At 39.5% G+C, this 25,985-nt stretch overlaps 1 protein-coding gene across 4 annotated transcripts in view; it reads left to right on the top strand.

Annotated features, from left to right (window-relative positions):
• POU6F2 (POU class 6 homeobox 2) overlaps positions 1-25,985 on the top strand; it is a 331,556-nt gene that overhangs the window by 222,652 nt on the left and 82,919 nt on the right. For all 4 annotated transcript variants that reach the window (XM_019285349.2, XM_019285354.2, XM_019285352.2 and 1 more), the window contains exon 5: positions 2,874-3,184. In XM_019285349.2, the coding sequence (XP_019140894.2) occupies positions 2,874-3,184 (311 nt within the window). The remainder of the gene's footprint in view (positions 1-2,873; positions 3,185-25,985) is intronic.

Consider the following 25,985-nt stretch of genomic DNA (forward strand, 5'->3'; position numbering starts at 1 on the left):
GATTCCTGTGTGGTAGGCAGTGCATGTTATCTTTTATACATGCAGACATAGCACTGTTGTATCACCTGAAATTCCATCAGGCTCCAAGCTCTGCAGAAAGTGACAAATGCTAGACAGGTATACAATTTATAATGGATGAGCTATGCAAGAAAGCTCTGTGAGTTGGATTGGATTTGATTGCAAACAATAATATGACACAACCCCTGCTGTGGATAGTACACACATTGTGAGAGGCGGTGCAATCTGGCAGCATGAACACTAGACTGCAGGCATGATCCAGAGCCCTAAATCCACCTTCACAGTACACCTACTGTGTGGCTTTCAGAACACCTTTTCTGATCTAACAGTCCATCTTCCAATTCCTTATCTCTTTGTTTAGCAACAGCATGTTAAACAATCATACCTCTCCAAGCCACTTCAATGCAATGGGCTTCAGAGAAGCTTTTTAAAGGAATTACATGAAAATACAAGAAGATATTTGAATAATTTTGTGCAGTTGCTGGCAATAAACTTGGAAACTTTTCCATGAAGTAACTATTCTCCATTAATAAGACTATCCTTCAAGGAATATCTTCCACCCTAGCAAGAATATTTTCATTTCCAGTACAAAAAATGCTTGGTAGAGATATTGATCTTCCTGCATTCACCAACATTCAAGTATTAAGCAGTATTGAAAGCAAAGCTTTTCTAGTCCTAGATGAGAAGGTTTTGTCTCCTCCTGTCCAATTGTGCACATACGACATAAAACAGTTCCTCATTCCTCTCCATGAGCCATGTGGATTAGAAGTTATGCTTCTGTGCGATGCCATTTAATCCATTTCTATATTGGAGCCTGTGGATACAGTAAGGGTCAGTTTGAAGTCCTGGTTCTGGTTACCAGTGGTTCATCCAGTCTGCTAAGCTATCACAGGTGAAGAAATGGCCTGCACAATAGAAAGAGCTGGTCTGTATTTCATTTTCCTCATGGGAATGGTAAAGGTCTTTCTGCTTCTATGTACATACCTACAGATAGAATTGGTGAATGGTTTTCCTTGCCATCCGAGATCATTCATGCTATAAAACATTAATTCATCTATGCAGTTGCTTTCTTGTATACACCCCTTCTTTGTTCTCATATGCCTTGGATTATATTTCCACTCACTACCCTGTTGGCTTTGGGGCATTTAGGCACAAATTGTCTGTGGGATATTGATGGGAGTGTTCCCTTAGTTTTCCAGGGTGATTTCTTTTGCATGAGATACCATGCATGTTTTTAATCTGATGGTCACTCTGCTTTGTGTTGAAACACAAAACTTCTATGAGTAACTTTCCTGATAGAAATATATTGATGTTGTCAGTCCTCCTTCTCTGTATTATTCAGATGCTTTGTTGAAGTCACATACACATGGCTATAATTCTTGTTAAGGCATATTTCTAGTTTGATTCCTGCACCTATTGAAAGAAAATTTAGAGCAGCTTTGAGCATGGGAATGGAGAGCCAACAGCTCTTCCTATCAAGCCTTATACCTTTCCTTCTTCCAGCCTTTTCTGGCTTAGACATTCTGTTTCATCTTTCTCCATTTTCTTTTTGTTTTTCTTTTGCTTATTCCAGTTTATGGCTCATTGATTTTGTAAGTCGTACCAAGACCTCAGGTTCAATCCCAGGGCATTGACATCTAGAAAGCTGAAATAGGGATGTTGGCCTGAAAAGAAAGTGGAGATGACTTGAGTTTATCTGCCAGTCCACAAATAACTTGGTGAACAGTGTTTCTGCCCATGAAATCTGAGTGCTATTTTAAAAATAACAAATTTAATTCATTCCCAGTTTACTTTTGCTTCTGTGGATAGAAATTATAATACAGGGTGGTGCTGGCAAAGCAGTATACAGAGTGAAAAATATTGTAATGACCTTCCAAACTGTTCCTCTTGGTATCTTATAGCTAACTAATTCAATCCCTAAGAAGTTGATTAACATGGGTACAGTGGGAGACCAAGGTAACTTATTCAGGGCATAACCCCAGAAAGCATCAGTCTTCTGTGATGCTCTTGCTGCTGCTTAAAGCTGTTCTTCCTTAGTGACATCCCTATGACACACTTCCTGTCTTCCTGAATTTAATGAATTTAGTCAATTTGAAAGTATCTCTGGGAATTAAAGTTTACTCCTTTGTGCCAGCAGGTTGATGTGAACCACGCACTTCCAAGCATCACATTTGAAGCATATGCTAGCAAAACACAGCAGAACTTAACTATCAGGAGTAAATGAGCAGTGCAAGTTACAAGAAGGTATTTATAGCTTTTAGATGTGAATTATAAGCAGCAGTTCTTATTTCAGAGACACACACATTTTATTAGGTATTTTTTTGCTACCTAGGCATTGCACAAGAAATTGCACAGCTGAATGTTTTGTTTCCTGATACCTACTGCATAATGACATGACAAAGTTCTCTTCAGAGTATCCTTTATTTTACGACTATGGCTTTCTCCTCCTTTATATAACAACACTGGTTCATGTTGTGAGTTCTTGCTATACTTACAAGTACAGTGAGAACCTGTTCCTCTCTTCTCTAGGCAGATAATATTCCCATTGGCTTCACTGGTAAGCTTGTCTGAGCAAAGAATCCTGGTCAGCTCTGAGCCCCATCCTGTGGGCAGACCTCTATCCCTTTCATTGTCCCCAGTGAAGTCTGGCTCTTACCACAAAATTACACAAGCAGAACCACAGGCTATTATTGATGGAAACAATTTCCTCCCACATCCTAAAGTCTTGGGCCAGCTGTCCTCAGTAAGCAGTATGCCCCTCAAAGTAACAGAACCAGAATTTTATCCAGAATATCTTTAACATGGTAGGTATTACTGAAACTTGTATAACTCCCTTCCCTCTCTTCAATTCACAGCTACCTCATCCCTGAACTCCCAGCTTCAACAGCTTCAGCATCTTCAGCAGCTCCAGCATCAACAGCAGCAGCAGCAGCAGCAGCAAAGCCAGCAGCAGCAGCAAGCTCAGCAGGCACAGACTCCACAGCCAGCACAGCAGACCCAGCAATCACAGCCACAGCCATCAGCACCACCACAGCAGAGCCAAACACAGTCCCAGAGCCAGAGCCAACCACCTCCAGCCCCACAGTCCTCCAGCTCCCCTCAGAAACCCAGCCAGTCACCAGGGCATGGCCTTCCATCTCCTCTTACTTCGCCAAATCCATTGCAGGTAGGATGCTACATACAAATCTCTAATGGTCTAAAAACAGCAAGTGTATTCTCTCTCACTGCAAGGATGCCACGGTTAATGCCATTCATAGATGCTCCCTCCAATGACATGGCTATTTTTAGTGGACCAACAGCTACCACATCCATACTGATGCTCAGCTCTTGCCCATCTTAGAAGTCCTGGGCAGAAACAGGAGAGCCCTGATCCAGTGGTCCTATGTTCTTAGAATTGGGTGTTCTTGCACTGTATGTGTCTTGCTACATTCACATTGTGCAAGAACAGGTTTGACTGTACCCATAAGTAGTGTGTTTCTGAACACTGGGGTAGTTTGTGAAGTGAGTGGAGTCTCATTCACTAGGCAGTGAAACTGCATTTAGAAACCAGAAAAGTCTCTATCAACTTTATTCTCTAAATTTTGAGACACCACTTAAAATGTTTTATCCACACTGATGGATTTGGATCCATTTCCTGAAGAAATAAAACTGCATTAGCTTAATAATTAAACAATCCTTTTTTAGACAATTAAGGGAATTGGTTTACTAGAAGCTTTTCATGCATGTGGCCAGTTAAACCTGCATTAATCTGAGCTTCAATTAAATTGCATCAAATCTGATTTTTTTTAATGGTTTAGATAATAGACTTAAAAGTCTGCAAGAGATGTGTCCTTGCTTGCTGAACTTTTTCTTAGAGTAGAGAATAATGTTTCTAAAGCTTCTTCTTGTGTTGTCTTAAGGACTACTTATGCATCACTTATTGCCCAATCTATCATATTAGCGAGTGCTTTGGGGCTCTTTTGTATGCAGATTATTGACATAGAGAGACACAAATATTTTCAGGGGACCTTCTGTTATATTTTATTGTCTTGGTACAGCTGTAATGTATGCACACTAACTGTATACACTATATTTTGCTAAAACTGCCTGCTAAATATTGTGTTTCAAAAATCATTAAGTTCTACAAACAAAGCAAATGCACACATGAATTAGAGTTGGGGTAGGGAGAAAGTCAGATTATCACTGAATCTGAGGTCTTTACTCTCGTATAGCGTTTGGTCCCAATGTAAATCTCAGCTGAATCTGAGTATTTCCAGTCTCATCTGTGATCTATGGGCACTTTCAACTGTTAGCTTCCCCAGGTCACCTCTCATTGCAGAAGCACAATAAAAGTAAGTAAAACCTTTCCTGGTAGATGCCAATGACAATGCTTCTACATAGATACCTTGGCATATCTCTCTCTTTAGCATCCCTATGCTCACAAATACCCATCTGAAGGCAGGCTGGATGTGGCAGACTCAACAGAAGTGAAAGAAGGGAACCAAGTACACTGAGGTGTTTTTAGTTCAAACGCTATCCCTTAAACATTTTAGGAATTGGGATTACAGTTAATGAAAGACAGCAGTGTGAGAGGTCTGGCATTTCCCCTGGGCTGAGCTGAGCCAGTGCTGCCAAGACAGTTGTGTGACTGGGACGCTTTCAGAATAGTAGTGAAGGAATTAGAAGTCATTAGGTGTTAGTTCTGGCTCAGCATTAAAAACTTGCTGATAAATTGTGGGATAAGTAGTTTTAATGGTCTTTCCTCTCCTGTTGTCACCATTGAAATAGGCATGAAATCCCAAAGTTTGTTCACAGACACAAATACGCTGCATACTGACAATCAGAAGAGAAGCCAGAATTGAGCACACTACTTCAGCCCTCACCTTAAGTGATGTGTGTAGGGTCATTACTTTGGCCTTCTAGCCATCTCTACAGCATTTCTACAGCAAGTGTAATACTGCTAAAGCTTCCCTAGAATAATTAAAACTTGAAGCATGCTCTGTCTTATTGTCAAGAATCATGAGACACTTCTATATGCAAACCAGTGACACTCAGAAATATTTCCAGAGGAACTGATGTTGTACTTTGTATATGGTTGTTTGGGTACTTTTCTAAATCAGAGCAGTGGTAAGATCTTCTCCATGAAATTTTTCTTTCCATTCTAAATCCTGCAGAGAAAGGCTGCTTTACCCTTGTGCATCCATCTTGATGACTGGATGTGAAATTGTTTTCTTTCACACAGGCAGTTTAAAAAAAAAAAAAAAAAGCTGGGAGCACAGGTTTGGCAGTAGTTCTTCATAATAGCTGCTTAGAATGTGGATTTTTTTAATGTTCAGTGCTCCACTTTAAAATCAACCTAAACCAAAATTCAGAGGTATTATGTCCTCTAGGGTAATGTTCTTTATGAACTAGAGTGAAATGGATTTTGTTTGAAGAATATTAAGGGAATAAAGAACAACTAAGTTAAAGTTTGACAGCTAAAATTTCATTTCTGAATTCTTGACTTTTTTCATGTGGGCTTTATCCTCTTACATTATTCAGAATCTGTCTGAAAGATATTAGTTTAAAAAAATGCAACCTCAAAAAATTGTCGTGGAAAGTCAGTAATTCAGGAGGATGATTGTGTTTGTTTCAAAAAACTGAAGGATAACAGCAATTACATCTCAAAATGTACAGATGCTGTCATGTCCTTCAGAAGGCAAATTAAATGAAAGTGACTTGCTTAGGTATACCTGGGTGAGGTACTTTGCTAGCTGATCAGAAATTAATAATGCCTGCGCAGTGTACACCAGCTGAAAGTCTCAGAATTATTCTTGTCAGATTATTCTGTAACCCTCAGCTCTGATTTTATCACTATTCTTTACATGATTCAGCAGGCTGGATTGTAGTTACAAAACTACTTTTTATGGGGTCTTTTAATGATTGTGTAGAAAGATGTAAAACATCACTTTAGGTTCCAGGACCTGAATTTTTTGCTAACATTAGTGATGATGCTCCAGATTTACACAGATAAAAGCAAAACACTGCAGAACCAGGGTCATTTGCAATAGACAGCGACCAGAAAAGAATTTTTTAAAGCTGAGCTCTTTCAGGAAGCGGTGGGTCAGGCAGACGACAGAAGACTTTCATCCCTCCCTTCTAAAATGGTGAAATACCTTATAATCATAGTCTGATGTCTGTTTTTGTTGTGTCAATTGAGTGAGACAAAGGAATCCAGAAGTGAAAGACAACCCATCTCATGTTGTAAGTTGAGGACTTCAAAACCTTTACTTCTGGGAAAATATACTTCTCCAAATATGCTTATCCTGTGAATGCTTAGTGTTACTACATGCAAAACATATGGGTTCTTGAACAGTCAGCATGTTGCAGCTTCAAAGGATAGTTACCACATCTGACAGAGTTTCCATGCCATTAAAATTTTGGAGTCATAAGAACTGGATTATATGCTGTATAAAATTAGATGAGAGTAGTACTAAGTAGCTAATTATTCTGCTTGACTACCAGAAAAAGGCACTTTCTCCCAGCAAAATATATTTAGCTGGCTCCAAAAAAAAAAAGGTTAGCTTCTGGTGCTGACACTCACTGTATATTTTAGAGATATGGATAACATGAATGTACACATAGCCAGACCTGCAAAGGGAGAGCTACACTGTAGGAATAGAAGAATTCTCAATGATTTCTACTGTTCTGTTTGTGTGTGAATAGGAACAGACAAACAGGAAATCCCCCAGAGATTTTCTTACTGTAAAATTATTCTGACTGTTTTCAGAACTCTTTCCTAAAGAGTCTCTTTTGTCATAGAAGTCTACCTACAGTAACTGCAGCTGATGGAAAATGATGAGTGAGAAAAAAATAACAATAAAAATAGGGAAGAAGGGAAGTGAGGAGATGACAACAGCACAAAAATCTTCCAAGTAATTGCAAACTCTAGGATACCAAAACCAGAACCTCCTTCAGATTAAATTTTCATACTAATCTTAAATAATGTATTTGGAAGCTCAACACTTTTATAACAAAGGAAGAAAGAAAAGCAGAAAGGCTGAAATATTCAGCTGAAAATGAGGGAGAATATGCACACAGATGTCTGAGGCTCTGATAGTCACAAAAATAAACTGTCTCTTCCCTTTCCACCAAGTCTCATTCACTGGTTATCTTCTCATTAAGGAAAAATCAGCTTTGAAGAAATCTCCATGTTTTCTGAGACTTTGACATATTTACATATGTTTAAGATACAGAAGTCACAACCAAGTCTCTGTTAGCTTGATAAAGGCCAATTTTTCAAGGATTATGTTCATGGTCTGTCTTCATGATCATGTTCACATCTAAGACCTGTTGTATTTTTCTCATGCTTTTTGAATCCTGGGATTAAGAAAATTTGATTGAGATTATGACACCAGTAATCCCACTGAGTTTGGTGGGTTGCTTTGTTTTGCTAAAATTATCTAGCCTCTCCTGCATAAGATACTGTGCAATATATGACTGATTGAATCTGTTCCTAAGTTGCTTAGTAATCAATTTGACAAAGAAATATTTTATAAATGGTGAGTAAATGCAGTGCTTTGGATCCATTGGCCAAAATCTTCTAATTTTTGGTATCAATAGGGAGTGAGATAATCCACGTCACAAGGCGACAGGTGATACAGACAAGTACAGAAGACATTTATTCAAGAAGGTTCATGCCCATCGCCTGATGAGAGAGTGAGATGGTCGAAGTGCTGATATTGGGTGGATCTCCAGGAGACACTGGCAAGACCTAGGTCTCAGGTCTAAACTAGTGGCATGGAAAGTCCCCTGCAGTCAGCTAAATTGAGTTAAATTTCGTGATCTGTTGAGAATATTTTGCTTATTTCATCTCCTGTTCATTTCAAACAGAAATATTTGAACACCTTGTTCTACTAACAGTTTTTGATTTCTATGAATTCCTATAGTACTGTAAAGATTTTTGTGGGTTGATACATGTGATTTCATGGGCAGAACAAGCAAGTACTTAGGTAAAAATTTCCTCTAGCTAGGAAACCATGGTACTCATGTACCACACACACACACACAGTTATTACCCACTGCAAATGCTGTTGTGATCCAGGCACTCTGGTTTTGGTTTTGTGCTCTTCTTTTTGCCACTGTAGTAGTTCTGTGAACCACACAGACATTACTGTTCACAAACTTGAACTTTGCTTGAGAAAAGCAACCCGATCTCCTTTTATGACCAAGTGACCCACTTGGTGGATGCAGGAAAGGCTGTGGATGTTGTCTATTTGGACTTCAGCAAGGCCTTTGATACTGTCTCCCACAGCATAATCCTGGAAAAGCTGGCAGCCCATGGCTTAGACAGGTACACTCTTTGCTTGGTTAAGAACTGGCTGGATGGCCGGGCCCAGAGAGTGGTGGTGAATGGTGCTGCCTCCAGTTGGTGGCCAGTCACTAGTGGTGTCCCTCAGGCATCTGTGTTGGGGGCAGTTCTGTTCAATATTTTTATTGACGACATGGATGAGGGTATTTAGTCTACTGTTAGTAAATTTGCGGACGACACTAAACTGGGAGTGTGTGTCAATCTGTTGGAAGGTAGGAGAGCTCTGCAGAGAGACCTGGAACAGTTCAATAGGATGAAGTTAAATAAGTCCAAGTGCCGAGTCCTGCATTTTGGCCACAATAACCCCCTGCAATGTTATAGGCTGGGGGTGGTGTGGCTGGACAGTGGCCAGGCAGAAAGGGACCTGGGGATACTGGTCGACAGCCAACTGAACATGAGCCAGCAGTGTGCCCACGTGTCCAAGAAGGCCAATGGCATCCTGGCCTGGATCAGGAATAGTGTGGCCAGCAGGACCAGGGAAGTGATTCTTCCCCTGTACTCAGCACTGGTGAGGCCGCACCTTGAGTACGGTGTCCAGTTCTGGGCCTCTCAATTTAGGAAGGATGTTGAGATGCTTGAACGTGTCCAAAGGAGAGCAATAAGGCTGGTGAGGGGCTTGGAACACAAGCCCTATGAGGAACAACTGAGGGAGCTGGGGTTGTTTAGCCTGGAGAAAAGAAGACTCAGAAATGACCTTATCACTCTCTACAATTTCCTGAAGGGTGGTTATAGTCAGGTGGGGGTTGGTCTCTTCCTCCAGGCAGCGACTGACAGAATGAGAGGATGCAGTCTTAAGCTGTGCCAAGGGAAATTTAGGTTGGATGTTAGGAAAAATTTTTTTACTGAAAGAGTGATAAAGTTCTGGAATCGTTTGCCTGGGGAGGTGGTGGAGTCACCATCGCTGGATGTGTTTAAAAAAAGATTGGATGTGGCACTCAGTGCCATGGTTTAGTTGAGGTGTTAGGGCATGGGTTGGACTCAGTGGTCTTGAAGGTCTCTTCCAACCTGGTGATTTTGTGATTCTGTGAAATTGTTGGGTTTGAGTTTCAGTGCCTCCAGGGCCTCCTTTCTTCTTTTCCTCTTACCTCTTCTGGCACTTCTATGGTCATACTCATCCTTTCTGGGTCTTCCACCAGCTGGGCTGCTCTGACATGGTAACATGACAGTTTGTACTGGCTGGACACTCAGGAGCCTCTGAACTGTGCTGTACCCTGGCCCTGGTGCACAGTGCAGAGACATGCCAGCTGATTTCCTGCTATGGCTAGCTTGTTTGAGGGCTGCTAGTATTCATGCCTCCCTGGAGATTCATGGGTGTCATTTCCACAGAAAAGCTAGTTTCAGTTGTGTGTAAGACTTGCATCCAACCACACAGTGATCAGAATTCCAGATCTTCTTCTCAGCAGTCTTCCTTCTCCCAGTAGTTCACTGTTTTTGGGGTCTTTAAGGCATTGGGATTTCCCCCTGTAAAGCTGTTTAATACTGCATTTAAATAGAGCAGAGATGTTTAAATATTCTCAAACAGACTTTATAAGCAAGTCTTCTCATTTCCTGAGGAAACCGTCTCTCAAGTGGAGCACTGGCTGTCTGGTCCATCCAAATATATTCTGCAGCTGTTGCTATTTTCAGAAGCACAGGGAGGACTGGTGTCTGACTCAACATTTAAAGCAAAGGAAATTAATCTTTGAGCAAAACAACTGGCATTATTAGCACCCAAGGGGCAGATGCTGAGGCTAATAATGGAAACCATTTGCTAGAGAATTCTCTGAAGGAGAGGAAAGTGGAGCTGTTTGCCCAGCAAACAGCTTGCTCTAGCTTATGAAATGGGAGCATTTAATAAACTCCCTAAAGCAACTGAAGTATTTAATAAATGGGAAAATAAATAAATAACATCCTCCAAGGTCAAATTTGGGAAAGGATACATATCCCATAAGGTCTTCTATTTCCAAAGCCTCTCTAGGCAGAGAGTAGGATCCTTGGGGATCTTAAGGACAGAAAAAGTTGACACAGCCCCTCAGATACTCTTATAAATCAAGTGGATCTGTTCTGTTAGCCTTCATTTCTCTTAATTTATTTTTTCACTCATGTTTCCAAAAATTTTTAAGGAAAGTAGAGAATATTCTAAAGCATTGCTTTATTTTCCCCTATTTTTCATATCCCACATCTGTGCATTTTAGAAAAAAAAATGCAAATCTTCGAAGGTTTCTAGTTCTGCAGGAAAATAATTTTTCTACTTGGAAGCAAGTGGACTGAGTGAACATTGAGAACCTGGTGGGCTTGGGTCTTATTGAATCTGAGGAGCAGTATTTTGTAAGTGGTATAGCCTTGATGTTATATCATTAAGGCTCATTGTGCGAAAAAGCACCTAAAAGAGGTTGCTCAGCTCCTAGATACTGCTAGGGGAAAAAAAAAAAAAAAGCCACTCTAGACTGTGTTTTAAATTTTAAAATTAAGCTTTTTTTGGCAGTATTGCTGAGATCTATCAGAGTGTCCACTTGTGGATTCTGTTGGTGGCTTTAGCAGATGCAGGTGTTTAAAAAAAGTAATACTTTCTCCTTCTTACTTGTAGCCAGAATGTTTTGAGAGAGTAACTAAGCAGAGGCCTGGAGATTACGAAATTTGCTTAAGTGTTAATGGGTTGATTGCTGAGTTACAGTCTGCCGTCTTTACTGGAAATTGATTGACTAGTGCTGCAGGTCTTCACACTTGACGCTCGGATTTGACTCGAAAATTCTGCCAAGTCTTTTACTCTGAAATTTATCTTAATTAGATCTGAAAGACCTGCCACAGCAGAATAGTCACACCGATTAAAATGAAAAACAGGAGAAATTACTGATCAAATTAATCATAATGTCGGGTTACAGCTGTAGGTCTGATGTAATTTGCCACTCCAGTGAGTTACATCGGCCCAGGCAGAGGAAAGAGAGCTGGTTTTACGCTGATCCGTAACACCAGGCAGCTTCAGGCAGCCCATCAGGATGCTTGTTCCATTCATTCTCTTGGCTTATTCTGACCTTAGAGATGCAACTAGAAACAATTTAGGCTAAAGAAAAAATATCCTTTTATTGAAGGGGTTACACTGGAAACATGAGCTTTCTAAATCCTTCTTGTTTCATTTTTTGCCTTTCTCCACCAACCATCTATTTTTGTTTGAAGTAATTAACAATTAATTATGTGGAAACTGGAAAATTAATAAGTCAGAGGTTACCACCTCAGACACAGTAAGAAAATGTGTCTTTCTAAGAACTCCTTGTGGGTTAGGATATGAGGAAATTAGGATCATTTACACAAATGGGCATTTAGCAGTACATGTCCTTCTGCCATGGTTTGACACTGGCCAAACGCCAGGCAACCACAGAAGCTTCTCACTCACCATCCCCAACCACATCTGGACAGAGGAGAGAAAAAAATTCAACAAAGGCTTAATGAGTTGAGATAAGGACCAGGAGAAAACACTCCAAGGGCAAAACAGGCTCAACTGAGAAGTACAAAGTGAATTTATTACTGACAGAGGAGGATAATAAGAAGTAAAATAAGCCCATAAAACACCTTTTTCCCCCAACCTCTCCCTCCCTCCCACCGACAGCACAGGAAGACAGGGGTGTGGGGTATTGGTCAGTTTATCACCTGAGATCTTCTTCTACTACTCAGGGAGAGAAGTCCTTCCTCTGTTACGCCGTGGAGTCCCTTCCCATGGGAGACAGTTCTCCATGAACTTCTCCAATGTGGTTCCAATCTCACAAACAGCAGTCCCCCCAAAACTGCTGTGGTGTGGGTCAGTCTTCCACGGGGTGCAGTCCTCCAAGGAGAGGCTGCTCCAGCCTGGAAGCAAGGGCCCCCTCTCTCCACTGGGTCTTCCACTGGATCACAGCCTCCTTCAGGCATCCACCCACTCTGGCGTGAGCACCTCCCTCATGGGCTGTGGGTGAATCTCTGCATCTCCCATGGACCTCCATGGGCTGCAGGGGGACAGCTGCTTCACCATGGTCATCACCACAGCCTGCAGAGGAATCTCAGCTCCAGCGCCTGGAGCTCCTCCTGCCCCTCCTTCTCCACTGACCTTGGTGTCTCCATGTTGTTTCCCTTACATGTTCTCACCTCTTCTCTGGCTAGAAAAATCTGTGCTCCACTTTGTTTTGATTTTTTTCTTAAATATGTTATCACAGAGGCGTTACCATCATCTCTAATTGGCCCAGCCTTGCCCAGCAGCATGTCCATCCAGAGCCATCAGAGACTGGCTTTGCCAGGCATGATGGAAGCTTCCAGCAGCTTCTCACAGAAGCCACCTCTGTGGCCCCCTGTTACCAAAAACCAGGCCATGCAAAACCAACAGATCCTCCTAGCAAGTAGGAAATCAACCGTGAGACTTGATAATTTGCAGATAGGATGATCCTGAAAGTTATTTTGAAATTTTGTACTCATCATATATTCTACTATGTATTATAACCTTTTTGTTTGTAATATACAAATCACCAAGTGAATCCATGTTAATGGGTGATGGGTTGTGGGTCTTAAGGGGCCCCAGCATATCACTTTCATCTGGAAAAGAAGCCTTCTACAATTCTTCTAGTATTTGTTCCACCATCAAGGTTTGAAAGGTTTTTAGGACAAGTTGTCTTGTAGCACCACTGTAATTTTTGCTGCTGATCCAGGACAAAGACAAGAAATGAAGTTTGCCACTGGCTGAGAAAGGAAATGAAGTAAAGAGAGCAAGAAAGGATAGATGGCCACTATGAGTCTCAGAAAAAAAGAAAGTCTTACCTCTGAAATGCACACAATTTTTATTTTGATACTGTAATACCTTAGGCTACTCATGAATTTTCTAAGTGGTTTTTCTTTTCCAACAAAGATGTAATTCTATGAAGTTGGTTTCTCCCCTGCCCAAAATTTCATTTTAATTTTCTATTTTAGGCCTGGTAAATTGAAATAACTAAGGCTTTAAATTTAATGCCTTTTGTTTAAAATCAGCTTAATATATATATAAAAAATTATTATACTGAATTGCCTAAAAATATTGGCTAAGCAAAAGAAATTGAAAATATTTTAATTCATGGTGATGACTTGAAATCTGCTAGAATACTTAATCATTTTCAAATGTTTTTTGCTGAGACATTTCAATATTCCATCTTTCATCTTCATTTGCATCAGAAATTGTATGGTAAATTGCGATAATTTCAGCTAATTTCCCACAGGAGAGGAACTTGACTTATTTTGGATAGCTTAGACATGACCTAATATCCTGTGAGGATTCCAGTTGGCGAACCAAGTTAGGTTATGTTTGTGAAAGAGACTGGAAGGCAAAGCTGACTTTCCAGAAGACAAACACTGACATATGGAAGAGCATTTCATATATTGCTAGGATTATCCTTTTACTAAAGGAATCATGACGGTGCATTTTGGTTTTTAAAGGAGATGAGATTTTTTAAAGCAGCAATCACATCTGCAATGTCTTTGTATAAGTATTAAGAAATACTTACATGCTTGTAAAAAGCATTGGGGAAGCACTCAGATTTGGGAGGATCCTAGTGTTTTAGCAAAAATACTGATGCTGTAAAGAAAACTCTAAAATATAGGCCCAGTCACATTACAGAAGGGTGCTCTTTGCTAGACATGGCCAGTAATTTGGTGTCAAAAGATGATTCTGAATGAATGTGATAATAAGTGGTATAAAAATTGTTAGTTGCTAATGCACTCATGATTTTCATCACAGTAACCCTGTAACTCTGTTTTCAACCTTCTAGAGAGCCAAATCCAGGTGGAGTGCTGTCTTTGTCTCTTACTGCTCTTGTCCCAGTTTGGGTATCCTTGTGGACTGGTGGCTCCAGCTGGAACAGGACAGAAAATTGTAGAGGGCTGATCTCCTCTTGGCGTTTTCCCGGGAACCTGGGGACACCTCACAGAGTGACAAGTAGAGCTGCCAATGAGGGTGCTCCATGCGCTATGAGGCAGGTGGGGCAGATGATGAGGACTAGGGCTGTACTGGGATCAAGATCCAGGAAGGGTCAAGTAAGGAGAAGTCAGTCTCATTCCCAGGATTCATCTGAGGGTGCAGTTTCCATCAGTGTAGAATTCCTCAAGGATAGGGCCTGATCTTAGGGAAGAAAAGGAAAATGTTGGGAGGAGGAGAAGGGAAAAAAAATGTCTTTGTTACTCACAGTGCCTTTATTCCTACTGGCATATTCTACTGGGAAAGAGAGGGAAAAAAAACCAAAACAGTATTGGCATTGTAAGAGACTGAAATTTTATCACTGATCACCATTCTGGAATAAGATGCTGTGTGCATTTCCATCCTACCTTTGTGTCTGCAACTTTTTGCTTTATAACAAGACCTAACTCCACTACGAGGGAAGTAGGCAGAAGCTTTCTCACAGCACTCAAATGAGACAGGAGCAAGCTCAACATGCTATTATGAAGGTTTCCTGCTCTCTGCCTCCCCAACTTTATGGAATTGGAGCTGCCTTGTTTGGGTTTTTTAGCTGTTTTCTGACTCTGAAACATGTTCTCCATGCAATCAAAATGTGTCTGACAGAATTTTCAGTTCATGTAAAACAAATACAAAAATAAACAGATCTTGAGAAAACCAAGCCATTCTAAAAATCCTTGATGTTTTCCCCATAGACATTCAAAGAGTATGTCTAGGGGGAAATCACTGGTACTTCAAATGTAAAAGCAGGTATAGAGATAACATATGTCAATCCTGTAGACCCAAGCTTGGCAGTCCATGCTCTCATGAGCGAAAAACTGCAGGAAAAGAAGGGGAGGGAATTCTTTTACTGCCATATAAAATCTGCATATTTATCTCTAATCTCATTATCAAATTATGTCTTTGCTTACTGAATTCACTTTTGACAAATAATTTGTATCAGGAAGCAAAGTGCTCTAGTAAATATGTTGTTGGAGTCAGGAGCATGAGACTGCAGTCCCAGGTCTGTCACTGTCTGGGATATCACTTCACCTTTCTGTTCCTTTCCTGATCCTCCCACCACTGTTTGATCACTTTATACTAAAAACCTTAACAGTTTTTGGTATAATGCAATGAGGCTTTGATCTTGCATTGGGCTTCTGGGTACTGCTGCAACATTAATACTACAAAAGCAAGGAATATTCAAAGGAGGAATTGCATAGCCCCCATCACTCTCTTGCTTAGAGTAGTGAATTCAGAGTAGTGTTGCTGTTGACTTCAGAGGACATAGAATTGGAATCCATTTTGTTTTCGAGTATATTGAATATTTTGAAGTTTCTGTCAGCTGCTCAGTGTGCTGTCAAATGCACTAATGAAAGGTTTTCCTAAAGTTAATTTTCCTACTCGTAATACAATACCCAAATTTGCTTTAACACTTGAAAAAATCCATCCATACTAAAGAGAATCAGTTGCTTAATCCTAAAATTAAAGGTTATTGCATGCAAGAGAAAATAATTACATGCTCAAAGTATGGAAAAAAGAAAACTTTTTTAATATGTAGGTATTTGTATAATTAAAGACTAATCAAGCATGAAGGCTGCTGACTAAACCAGAAAATGAGATTGTTGGCAAGCAATATTGTAATGTAAATGCCATTTTTGTTTAAGTACTAAGGAGCTGGAGGAATGATATCCTGAACAGATTAAAAGCAAACAGCATTGATAATAAATATTTATCAGATTTTATCAGAAATGAAACACACAGAGATTTTTATATTTTACATGCAAAATATATTAGCATTGAAGTATTCAGTCACTTTTCAAAGGTTTGTTCACATCTTCACTTTAAAATGTTGAGAACAAGCACTCAGTAGTGATAGAAACAGCTTTAAAACTCAGTCTTAATCTGTAGCAACATCAGTAATGTGTAGGCAATGGAAAAAGCTGAGAGGTGCTAACACAGTTAACTACAGATGTATAAGAACAACTCCTGGGGCTGAATAGTCATAATTTGAGTAGTCTGTATGTGTTCTACTTTCTTTCTCTTTTTTCCAAAATGTGTACATTAATTTTTCAAAAACAGAGAGAAGCTTCTGAAGCTTAAATCCATGCCATGAAACAAATATTTAGTCAAGTATTTATGGAAGGCTTATGTATATACAGAAATTAATCCAACATAACCACCACTTTGGTGTAGAGAACTGATTTAATTAAAGGTCTGTATCATCTTGGTGCAGTGTTTTAAGTTTGTAGTAAACTACTGCACTGGTTAAGCATGCTCATCATACACCTTTGAGTTATTGTAGCCTTAATCTTGTTTAGAAGTGGATATAAAGATATTTGGCTACATCAAGGGTTCAGAAGAATAAGGAAATGCTAGAACACTGAATGTGTTCCTATTCCAATTAATTTTCTTTTCATTACACTGTTCCCAAAGTTGGCACTACTCATCATGCTGAGGTCCAACAGAAACCATCTCTTAATCAAATCTGATCATGCAACAATTTAAGCTAATTTAAAACATCCTTTGAAATCTGTGAAAAGAGGCCTAAAACCAGTGGTTATGATAGCGATCCAGTTAATACCTTTGCCTTAGTACATGCGCTGTGGGCCGTTGCATCCTTTGTGTTGATGTGTACCTCCTGTTGTTTCCTCACGCATTTACTTTTTGGAATAATCTTCATTTCACTTGATTATGACTGAGACATACAATAGTATGTCACTGACAGAGTTATTGAGGGAAAGTGACAAAAGGGATTTTTGAATGTAAGGCTGCCTACAACATTATCTAATTTTTCCTATCCTAGTGTAATTATATTCTATTTGCCTTTGGACTAAAGAAGTGTAGACAAGTTAAAATTAAATAATACCGTGAAAAAGTCTAATGCTAGTCTCTTGAATAAGCATTGATCTAATTTTCAGAAGGGCTGAGTCACTACCATTGATATGAACTGTAGAAATTATTATTTAGCCTTCAAAGGAATAAAGATACAGATTTCAACCTCTGCATTTCTTAGAAAAGCCTTCCTTGTGTCTATAGGTTTTATCACAGGAAACTGACAATTTTCAAATGCCAAAATTCAGACTAAGGTCAGCCCAAGCCATCCTGGTTCATGCCATCCTGTGTCATACCTGAGTTACTGATCTCTTAAATGTATTACTTCATAGGTGGGTATATTAATATATCAGCATTAAGGAACTTTATAATAAGGACTTTGTAAGTCCTTTAAGCAATTTGTATTTACATTAGTTTAATGACACTGAGGATTATGTTGGTAAAAACACAGGAAAATAGTAGGAAAACCACAAAATTTTGTGTGTAGACAGTCTACAGTGGTCCAACAAGAGGAAAGTAGAAGAGGAAGTAAAGCACATTTAGATCAAAGCTATGCAACTGATGATCTCTGAGCCAGATCTGACATGTAGGAAGTTTCTATCAAGACACCAGGTGAGCAACTAAAAGAAAAATAAAAAGCTTTGAAGGCAACTGCACATTTGCTTTGCCCTGGGGTGTGTAATTGCTTGTGGGTCATGAGAGCAGCCCAAATACCTAAGAGAGGTGGGGAGATGAAAAATCTGCCTTTTGATATTTGTTTGCTTGTTTGTTTGCTTGTTTGTTTTTCATACATAGCTGGCTGAACCATAGTAATAAGTTTTAGCTTGCCTGTTAGCAAAAGAGCCTGATTCTTTTCTACTACAGAGATAACTGTGTCTCCCAAAGATTAGTGATCCTATCAAGCAGGTATTGCTTTTTTGTTTGTTTATTTTCAAATGTAGTGTTGTATAAAGTGTAAGCTACAAGAACAGTTTATCTGTTATTTCTAGAAGGGACATTTACCACCGTTTTCTGATGAAAACACAAAATGGTGTAAATTATTTAAAGGCTGAAACAGATGCTTTCACAAATCATTAAACTACCTTGTGTCTTGGAACACGGCGAGGATATCCCTGGGATATTTATCTGAGGGGTCTGCGGGTTGAAAGGGGAATGGAGTCAGCAGAAAAAGAAGCAGTCCATACAGAAAGAGCAATTATTCACAGAATAAAAATGAGGATAATGGTTAGAAATGTCAGCATATATATCTGAAATGTCTTTGGTGTGGCTATTACTTACGAAAAAGTCATTACTGCCATTTTGCACGAAGTACCATGCACTTATTTCATTGTAACCATGACTTGTACAGCATTCATATATATGGAAAACTTACAGAGAAACCTCAAACCACCTAGTGAAATGTAGCATGTCTCCCAGCTCTGTGGCTTTATATTCCTTGACAACCATCAGCCTAAGCAGGGTTTAAAAATGCTCAGCACTAGTGTACATCATCTCCATTTACCTTCATGAGTCAGTAAGGACACGCAAGCCTCGTCTTCAGTGTGTGGTTTTGAAAGTCTTAATGTGATTCTGTAGACTAACAATATCCTTTACTCCAAACAATAAAATGTAAGATCAGAGTCCAGGTTATAGCCTCACTTGGAAGTTTGAAGGTCAACCAGATGCTGCTCTTCTTGCCAGGACTGTCCAAAAAAGTTGCCTTCTTTTCAGAGAGAATCTCAGCAACAGATATTGAAATCTGTGGATGTTTTTCTGGACATGCTCAATTTGATTTTGCAATTTCTTCGCAGGAGAAAGTCTTATTGCAAGGATTAGGCAAAAATCAGACCCAGGGATATTCCATCATCTCCACAAATACTTCAAACCAGAAAAGGAAAACAATAAAAGCCGGGCAACTGAGAATTTGCATGGATAAAATAAAACTGTTAAATCTGCTTTCCTTCATTTTGGTTTTTCATATGCACATGAACCCCATGCCATTTGAGAAATTTGATTCAAAACAAAGAACTTAAAACAAGGAAATTTCAATACCAAAACACTTTCTTTGGGAAGTTATGGAAGGAGACATTTACTAAATGCAATCAAAATGCCCACCACTTTTAAAAAAGTTTCAATTCCAATGGAAAGAATAATAGTGTAATAAATTTTTCCACCACATATTTTAAAGCCTGTTTGAAAAACCAATTGTAACAAAATATTGTAAATTAATCCAAGTATAAAATATAGGCTTCACATTAGGGTGCTGTTTTAAAATTTCCATGGGGTGCTTCAGCACTTCAAGAAACAGCATAATGACCTGAGGAGGAGAAAGAAAAGATCAGTACACCTCCCACTTCTGACAGATATGGGTTTTCCCTATGAAATAAGGTCAGTCATGCCAGTAAGATGGTCCTGCACTGAGCAAATGAGATTTACCTAAAGAGATGAGGTTTATAATCATCCGGGAAATAACCACTCTCATTTTTCTATAACTTGTTCCTTTGCAAAGTTTCCAGAATTCTTTTAACAGCTGGACAACTCAATACCTCTTTTTCATTATTTTTTGTTGAGAACTGTAGATCCACTGAAAAGCAAATCTTTCCATGGCATCTAGTTAAATCATCTCATAAAATAGTATCTTAGCCTCAGGTTCAAGCTTTTCACTGCACCTGATTCAGACATGAGGCTTCAACTAGGGTCTCCACATGCTTGTGAATGCCCTGATTTGGCAGAATAATACATGCTTGAGGGCTTTTACTTTTCCATCTTGAAATATAAATAGTTCTCTGTTCATCAGGCCAGAAAGAGAACTTATCCTCCTATTTGTCCCGGTGTGCGTGGTAACTTTACTAAGGAAACAATTTAAACAGTGGCAGAGAAGTGTTACAAGACTGTAACTTACTATGTATAACATCTTTTCTGTTTGAGAATTGTCTGCTGCAAATTTTAATGAAAAATGTCTATCAGTGCTAGGCAAGCCCACAAGGAGCTGGGTAAATACTCCAGATATAAACTAGGACTGGTTTGTCTTTATTCTCTCTTGGGAGAAGAGGAGCTGATTGTATAGGTTACACAATATTCTATCCATTGCTTGGATGGGAGAGTTGCCACTTTAGCATAACATGAGCACTATTTTTCCTGTGATGACTACCTGGTGTTTGGACTTCATCTGGCTGATTTTCATTTTATAATCATGAAAACTGAAAAGATATTTCCTAAGCTACTTGAAGGGGGTAAGATGTTTGATTCAGAAAGATAAGATACAAAGGGAGCATATATATGATTCAGATTGACTGGAATTTTTAAAAAATAATTGGTATCTTCCAAGCAAAAGGAATAATCTTCAATGTAGGTAATAAGTGACTTTCTATCACTCAACATTAATTGTAATACAAGGAAATATTGAATTTCTTCCAGAAAGTACAGATAAAATAAATCCCTAAATATCAAAATGTTAGCTCCAATAGGATTGAAACTTTATGAGCAAAATTTGACTTCTAATGATATCAGGCCAATACAGACTTTAAAATAAGAGGAATTACAGGTTCTGAAAATAAAGTATTAGCCTTATTGTTTTGATAAAGGTCCATGACCCCTGGCCCTTTAAAAATTGAATTTAGGCTGTAAAAATATCACTTCTTATTGATCACATGGTTATTAAAGTCATTCAAATGCTCAATTTATATGTCAACCACTTGTAATATTTCCTGTAAATATTAGAACAAAAGAAGAACGTGATAATATTTTGTTCAGTTGCATTAGATTTATTCAGCTTTTCATCACTAAGAAATAATAAAAGCGGCACTAAATAATGCATTAAATATGCCAAGCATTTATGAAAGCTAAATAAATTTACAGCTGCATCATGTATGTGGTGTTTGCACACAGTAGTTCATGTATATGAAGGCTGGAACATACCCATCCATGTAACTGAGTGTGACAGTATAAATAGACCATGGGTTCTCATTCTCTCAGTACACCTTCCTACTCCCTGCCACATACTTGCAACCTTTAGAAGGTGTGGCTTATTTGTTGAACCTCAAGGAGAATGAAGAAACATGGTAAGTCAACAGACATTAATTAAATGTTAAAGGCAGGTTTTAAAGTACCTTCAGTATATGTGGCTTCTAATGACGTTCAAGTGCACTTACAAGGGAGGTCAGGGGGAAGATCTTTAGATCCCCCAGGCTCCCCCAGCCTTCCATAACCAAATGCTTTCATATGAGTAATCGAAAGAAACCTTTAGTCAACCACTGGGGAGTCTTTACAGCCTGGCTTCGATTGGAGTCTGAGTGTGACTGTGAGCAGGACGTGTTTGTAAGCATTTCTAATGGCATTTTGATGTACATGTACAAAATTGATGTCGGAAGGATCATTGTAAACTCCCAAACAGTGGAATATTGAGGACATTTTCAGGTGGCAGTCAGATTCTGGCTGGGTGAGCCCAGTATATTTTCTCATGTCACAGCTGATTAGGTTCACAGGGAAGTGGAAAGAGTAAAAAATTCTCTTATTACTGCAGCAATGCCATATCAGCCTCTTTTCCCTTTGAATGCAACATTAGTTTTTGTCCAGAACTCTAACTACTTTCTACAGTTTGGGGAATTGTAAAGCAGAAACAGTTTTCCCAGCTAGGCTGACCTTCACAGTAATGAGAAATTACTGGAATTTCTCTCTATTTCTCTAACATTTGGTGAGGGGGAATAGGAGGTATGTGTTTGTTTTACCTGATATTATGTTGTGGGCATCTATTTGGCACTTTGAGCCTAATTTTTTTCCATTCAGGAGATTACATGGACTGCTGCACCATCTGACCCAGTAGCCAGCCCTTAAGTGTATAGAGAAGTGACAGTAATGCTCTTTAAAACCTTCTTTAAAACAGCAGTGATGGCATTTTGTTTCAGCCATTAAATGCTTTCATTTTTCAATGGATGGCTATTTTCATTTATTCTTCAGTACCTGTTCAGGTGATGAGCAATGATCTTGAGAAAATTTAAGATTCATTACCGGCCAGGTAGATAGGGAATTCTCAAAGTGAACATACATCTGCACACTGCTTTCCTTGTGAGTTTGGTGCTATAGAACTACAATGCTGATCATCTCTTGCGGATGGGATAAGAAAATTCTGCAATTATGTGCAAAGCAACACATCTGTCAAGAAACAGGAGTTTCTTCCTTCTTTCCAGATGCTTCAGAATAAACCTCTTTCCCTGTGGAATCTCAGACCTCTAGCAATGCAAGGTGGTCCAGGCTTGGTCTGCCCTGCAGATGCAGAAGTAGAACTGCAGAGGTGTTGATATGACAAGGCAAGGATTCACGGAGCAAGCTTTAGTGCCAGGAACAGTGAAGGCACTATGGCAGGGCATTAAAGGCGGTGAGCCACCCAAGTAAACACGCAGGATCTCAGGCACAGCTTACACTGAAGACCGTACTGCTGCATCTTCATGGTGGCATCGGCATGAACTTGATGGGCTTGGATAGGACTCCACCTGCTCCTGATTACAGTGTAGACCTCTCCATCACTGGCATCTGTGCTAGTAAAATATCTAGAATTCCTGGAAATGGGCAGAGGTGAAAGCATTTCAAACAGAAGACAAATTGAATCAAATCTCTGGCTGAAAATCACTCACATATGAAAGCTGAGTGGTAGTTTCAGGGAATTCATAAGTTTCAAGTGTTTTACCTTAATTCTGGCTTTATTGTAGCTAGAACAGGCTATGGAAATGAGAAAATATCATGGAGGAGGCAGGTTTTCACCTCCTTTTACTGTGGAGGAATAAATGGTTTCATGTTATTTCTAGAAGAAGAAGGTTGTGTACTACTCTGTAAACTTTCAAGAGTTTGTACTCCTCCACTCTTGCTGTATCTGAAAGGCCTGAAATAGTGGACATATTCCATTGGGTTGGACTGCCATATTCCTAGTTAATATTTGTGTGTTATAGCCATGATGTTAGGACACTGCTTTGATTCCCTGTTAATAGCCCATAATATGGGGAGCAAAGTCAAGGAATATTAAATTCCATGATCATGCTCTAACACTAAGAGTGCAAAATCTCATTGATTGCAATTAGTGGGGCCACCAGACCCTCCATTTGAATTTTTTTATGACATCAATGTTAGTGGCATGCTATGGTACCAACAGGAGATTTTTTTCTGATATGCTCCATCGTTCAGAAATACCTGTATGTCTGCAGCTCATCAATTACGAACAAGGTCAATAGGGGGGAAAAATCCTTGAAATTGCAAGGAAAATTTCCCTTGTATTGATACAGAGCATTATAGTAAGCTTAATTTAGATGCTTTTTTTCTAATTTTATATTAAACTATTTGGTACTCATGCTTGCATTTCTCTTCTGATCTTTTAAGGCGGATATTTCTTGAAGCTCTCAACAGACTATTTCTTAGCCAGTGGTGCTTTCTCTGTGTATTCCCTTTGCTCTGTACTTGATTATCATGAGTAAAAAAACATTGGATTCATGTGGCCCCTAAAATGAACAGAAATAAATTAAAGCAAAATCTGAGTGGATCAAGACAGATCTCCTGTCTCTTACTTTCTAGGAAATGAGAACACACAGGAGGAAGGAGCAAAGTGTCGAGACTGTCTGCACACTTGGATTTAAGTTTTTTTCAGGAAACCCTCTTTCTTAGTCTTCAAATAAGACTGGACAAATATTTTATATCCTAGGAACACTATAAGGTCTAAGAATGAGGTTACAGAGTGTTACGATAGAGAAAACCAGAGATCTCAAACAATGCTTGATAAAACAGAGCTCAGCTAATGCCTTTGCTTAAATTAGTTGCAGGAAATAGATTGATAGTCTGAAGCACTTCTTTCTTTTTCTAATAATTAGCAATGCCCTGCTTTGTGCACTATTCGCAGTGTCCTGATGTTTGATTCATACTTCCATTTATACTTAACTTTTATGAAGGCCTCATAAAAGGACAGCACATTAATTAAATATGTTAAATATTCATCAGTATTCATTGCAAAGTGATTGCAAATGTGTGATCTTCCTTTTTCCACTGATAACATTAGTCATATTTTTGTCTAGTCCTGAATCAAACACTAAGTCTAATGCATCATGCTAGGGTAAATCAGATCCCACTCTGTAGAAGGTCAAGTGCAATACATAGTACAAAAGCAGTGTAAATGAGATTGATCTTAGTGACTGTGAATTTTGGGAAGTTTGTCTTCATAGCACAACTAGAACTTTATGACTGTGGCTTGTTTTCATCCTTGAGTTTCTCTTAAACACTCTGCACATGAGAAACATCAGTAGAGCTCTTGGCACAGCATCACATTCAGAGCCTTCCCTGCCAGGTGACATTGAGAAGCCTTTCACACAGTAAGGCAAGATTTGACCCTGGAAACACAAAAGCGTTTCCATGACTGGTAAATCAGTGTCTGGCACTGGCAGGCCTTACTGAAAGAGACACTCCCTCAAGCATTTCTTATTTGACCAGAGAAGGAAAGTGTACATTTGTATTAAATTGGGCACGCAAGACAAGATACACTCCAACTTTAAAAATAGCGTTAGTGTCTCCTTGGAACTTGGATTATATGCTTGGCAGTTTTCTGTTTGTTTTTCTCTCTTAGGTAGCAGTGACAAATCACTGGCTGAACACACCCCTGTAAGAATAAAGGTTGTTCTACCTCCTGATGTCTCTCCCTGGTGTATTATGAAGGAACACTGGTACTTCAGTATATAACAGTCTAAATGTGGGAAAACTGATCAACCAGTCTCAAAGCAGTGGGCTTACTAAGAAAGAGACAAAAGCATCTAAGGTGTGTTGAGAAGTTGCTTCCAGCTACTAGGGTACATCAATTATCTATGTCATGGTCAGCTTGGGGCCATCTTCTTCAAAATGGTAAAGCTTATGGATAGGCTGTTGTAATGAGAAATGTGTATGTGGGGTCCCAAATACATGAATGGCACAAAGGGGCTGTGTTTGTCCTGTCTGCCACTGGCAAGTGGTGGAAGCTAAATCTCACCAGGCTGCCAAACTGAGCATGAGTATTGAATCCTGCATCCCATTGGGCCCTACAGACTGAATCCACACACTCCCTGTGGCTGCTAGGAATTCATTCAAATTCTAGAGATTGGCTGCAGGAGCAGTTAGGGAAACTAAGACCAGTATCTAAATATAGGAGAAATAAAAGCATTATATAAATATTGAGAACAATGCTCATTCCTGGTTCTAGCCTGCAGGAAGCGGTTGAGTGCTGCCGGTAACTGTGGAGAGCCAGGACTTCACTGCTCTTGCTCTACGTGTCTACAGGAAACCTCAGCATAACCTGTAGCATGCAATCTCCTAAATGCAAATAATGTCCATAGCAATTATTTTAAGGTTTTTTCTCCCTTCTACTGCTGACCAGAATTAATGACACGGCAGCAGAACAAGCAAGTACTACAAAGAAGTGCCCAAGCATGTGTGCCGTAGATACATAGTGCCAGCTTGCACCTCACCCTGCCATAATTTCGCAAGCAGAATACCCTTGTAGAGCTAAAACCCACCCCTCACCTTTTTGTTAAGAGGGTCCCATTCTCAGTACATTTCCTCCACCACAATTTTCTTTACATCCACCCAAGCTGGATGGAGGTCCAGTCCTCCACCCTCTGGACTCTCATACTGGGCCTAGCTGCTATACCAGTAATTCTCCTTGCTTTTTTTTCATTAATTCCTTCAGGAGAGCCCAGGACCATGAAGCCACTGGGCCAGGGCAGCAAGAGGAAGTAAAGCCTTTCCAGAAAACAATGGGGTACCAGTCTGAAATGGGGATTTACAGGATTCTTAGCTTTGGTGAAAAGGACTAAAGTATAAAGCATGGGGTAGCATTACTTGCTGCTGTTCATCAAAAGCCGGACTTGCTCACAGTCCCCCACTCTACTTGTAGCAGCATTTGGAGATTTCTGAATCTCTAGT

The sequence above is a fragment of the Corvus cornix genome, chromosome 2 (assembly GCF_000738735.6).
Source record: "Corvus cornix cornix isolate S_Up_H32 chromosome 2, ASM73873v5, whole genome shotgun sequence".
Classification (NCBI taxonomy): Eukaryota; Metazoa; Chordata; class Aves; order Passeriformes; family Corvidae; genus Corvus; species Corvus cornix.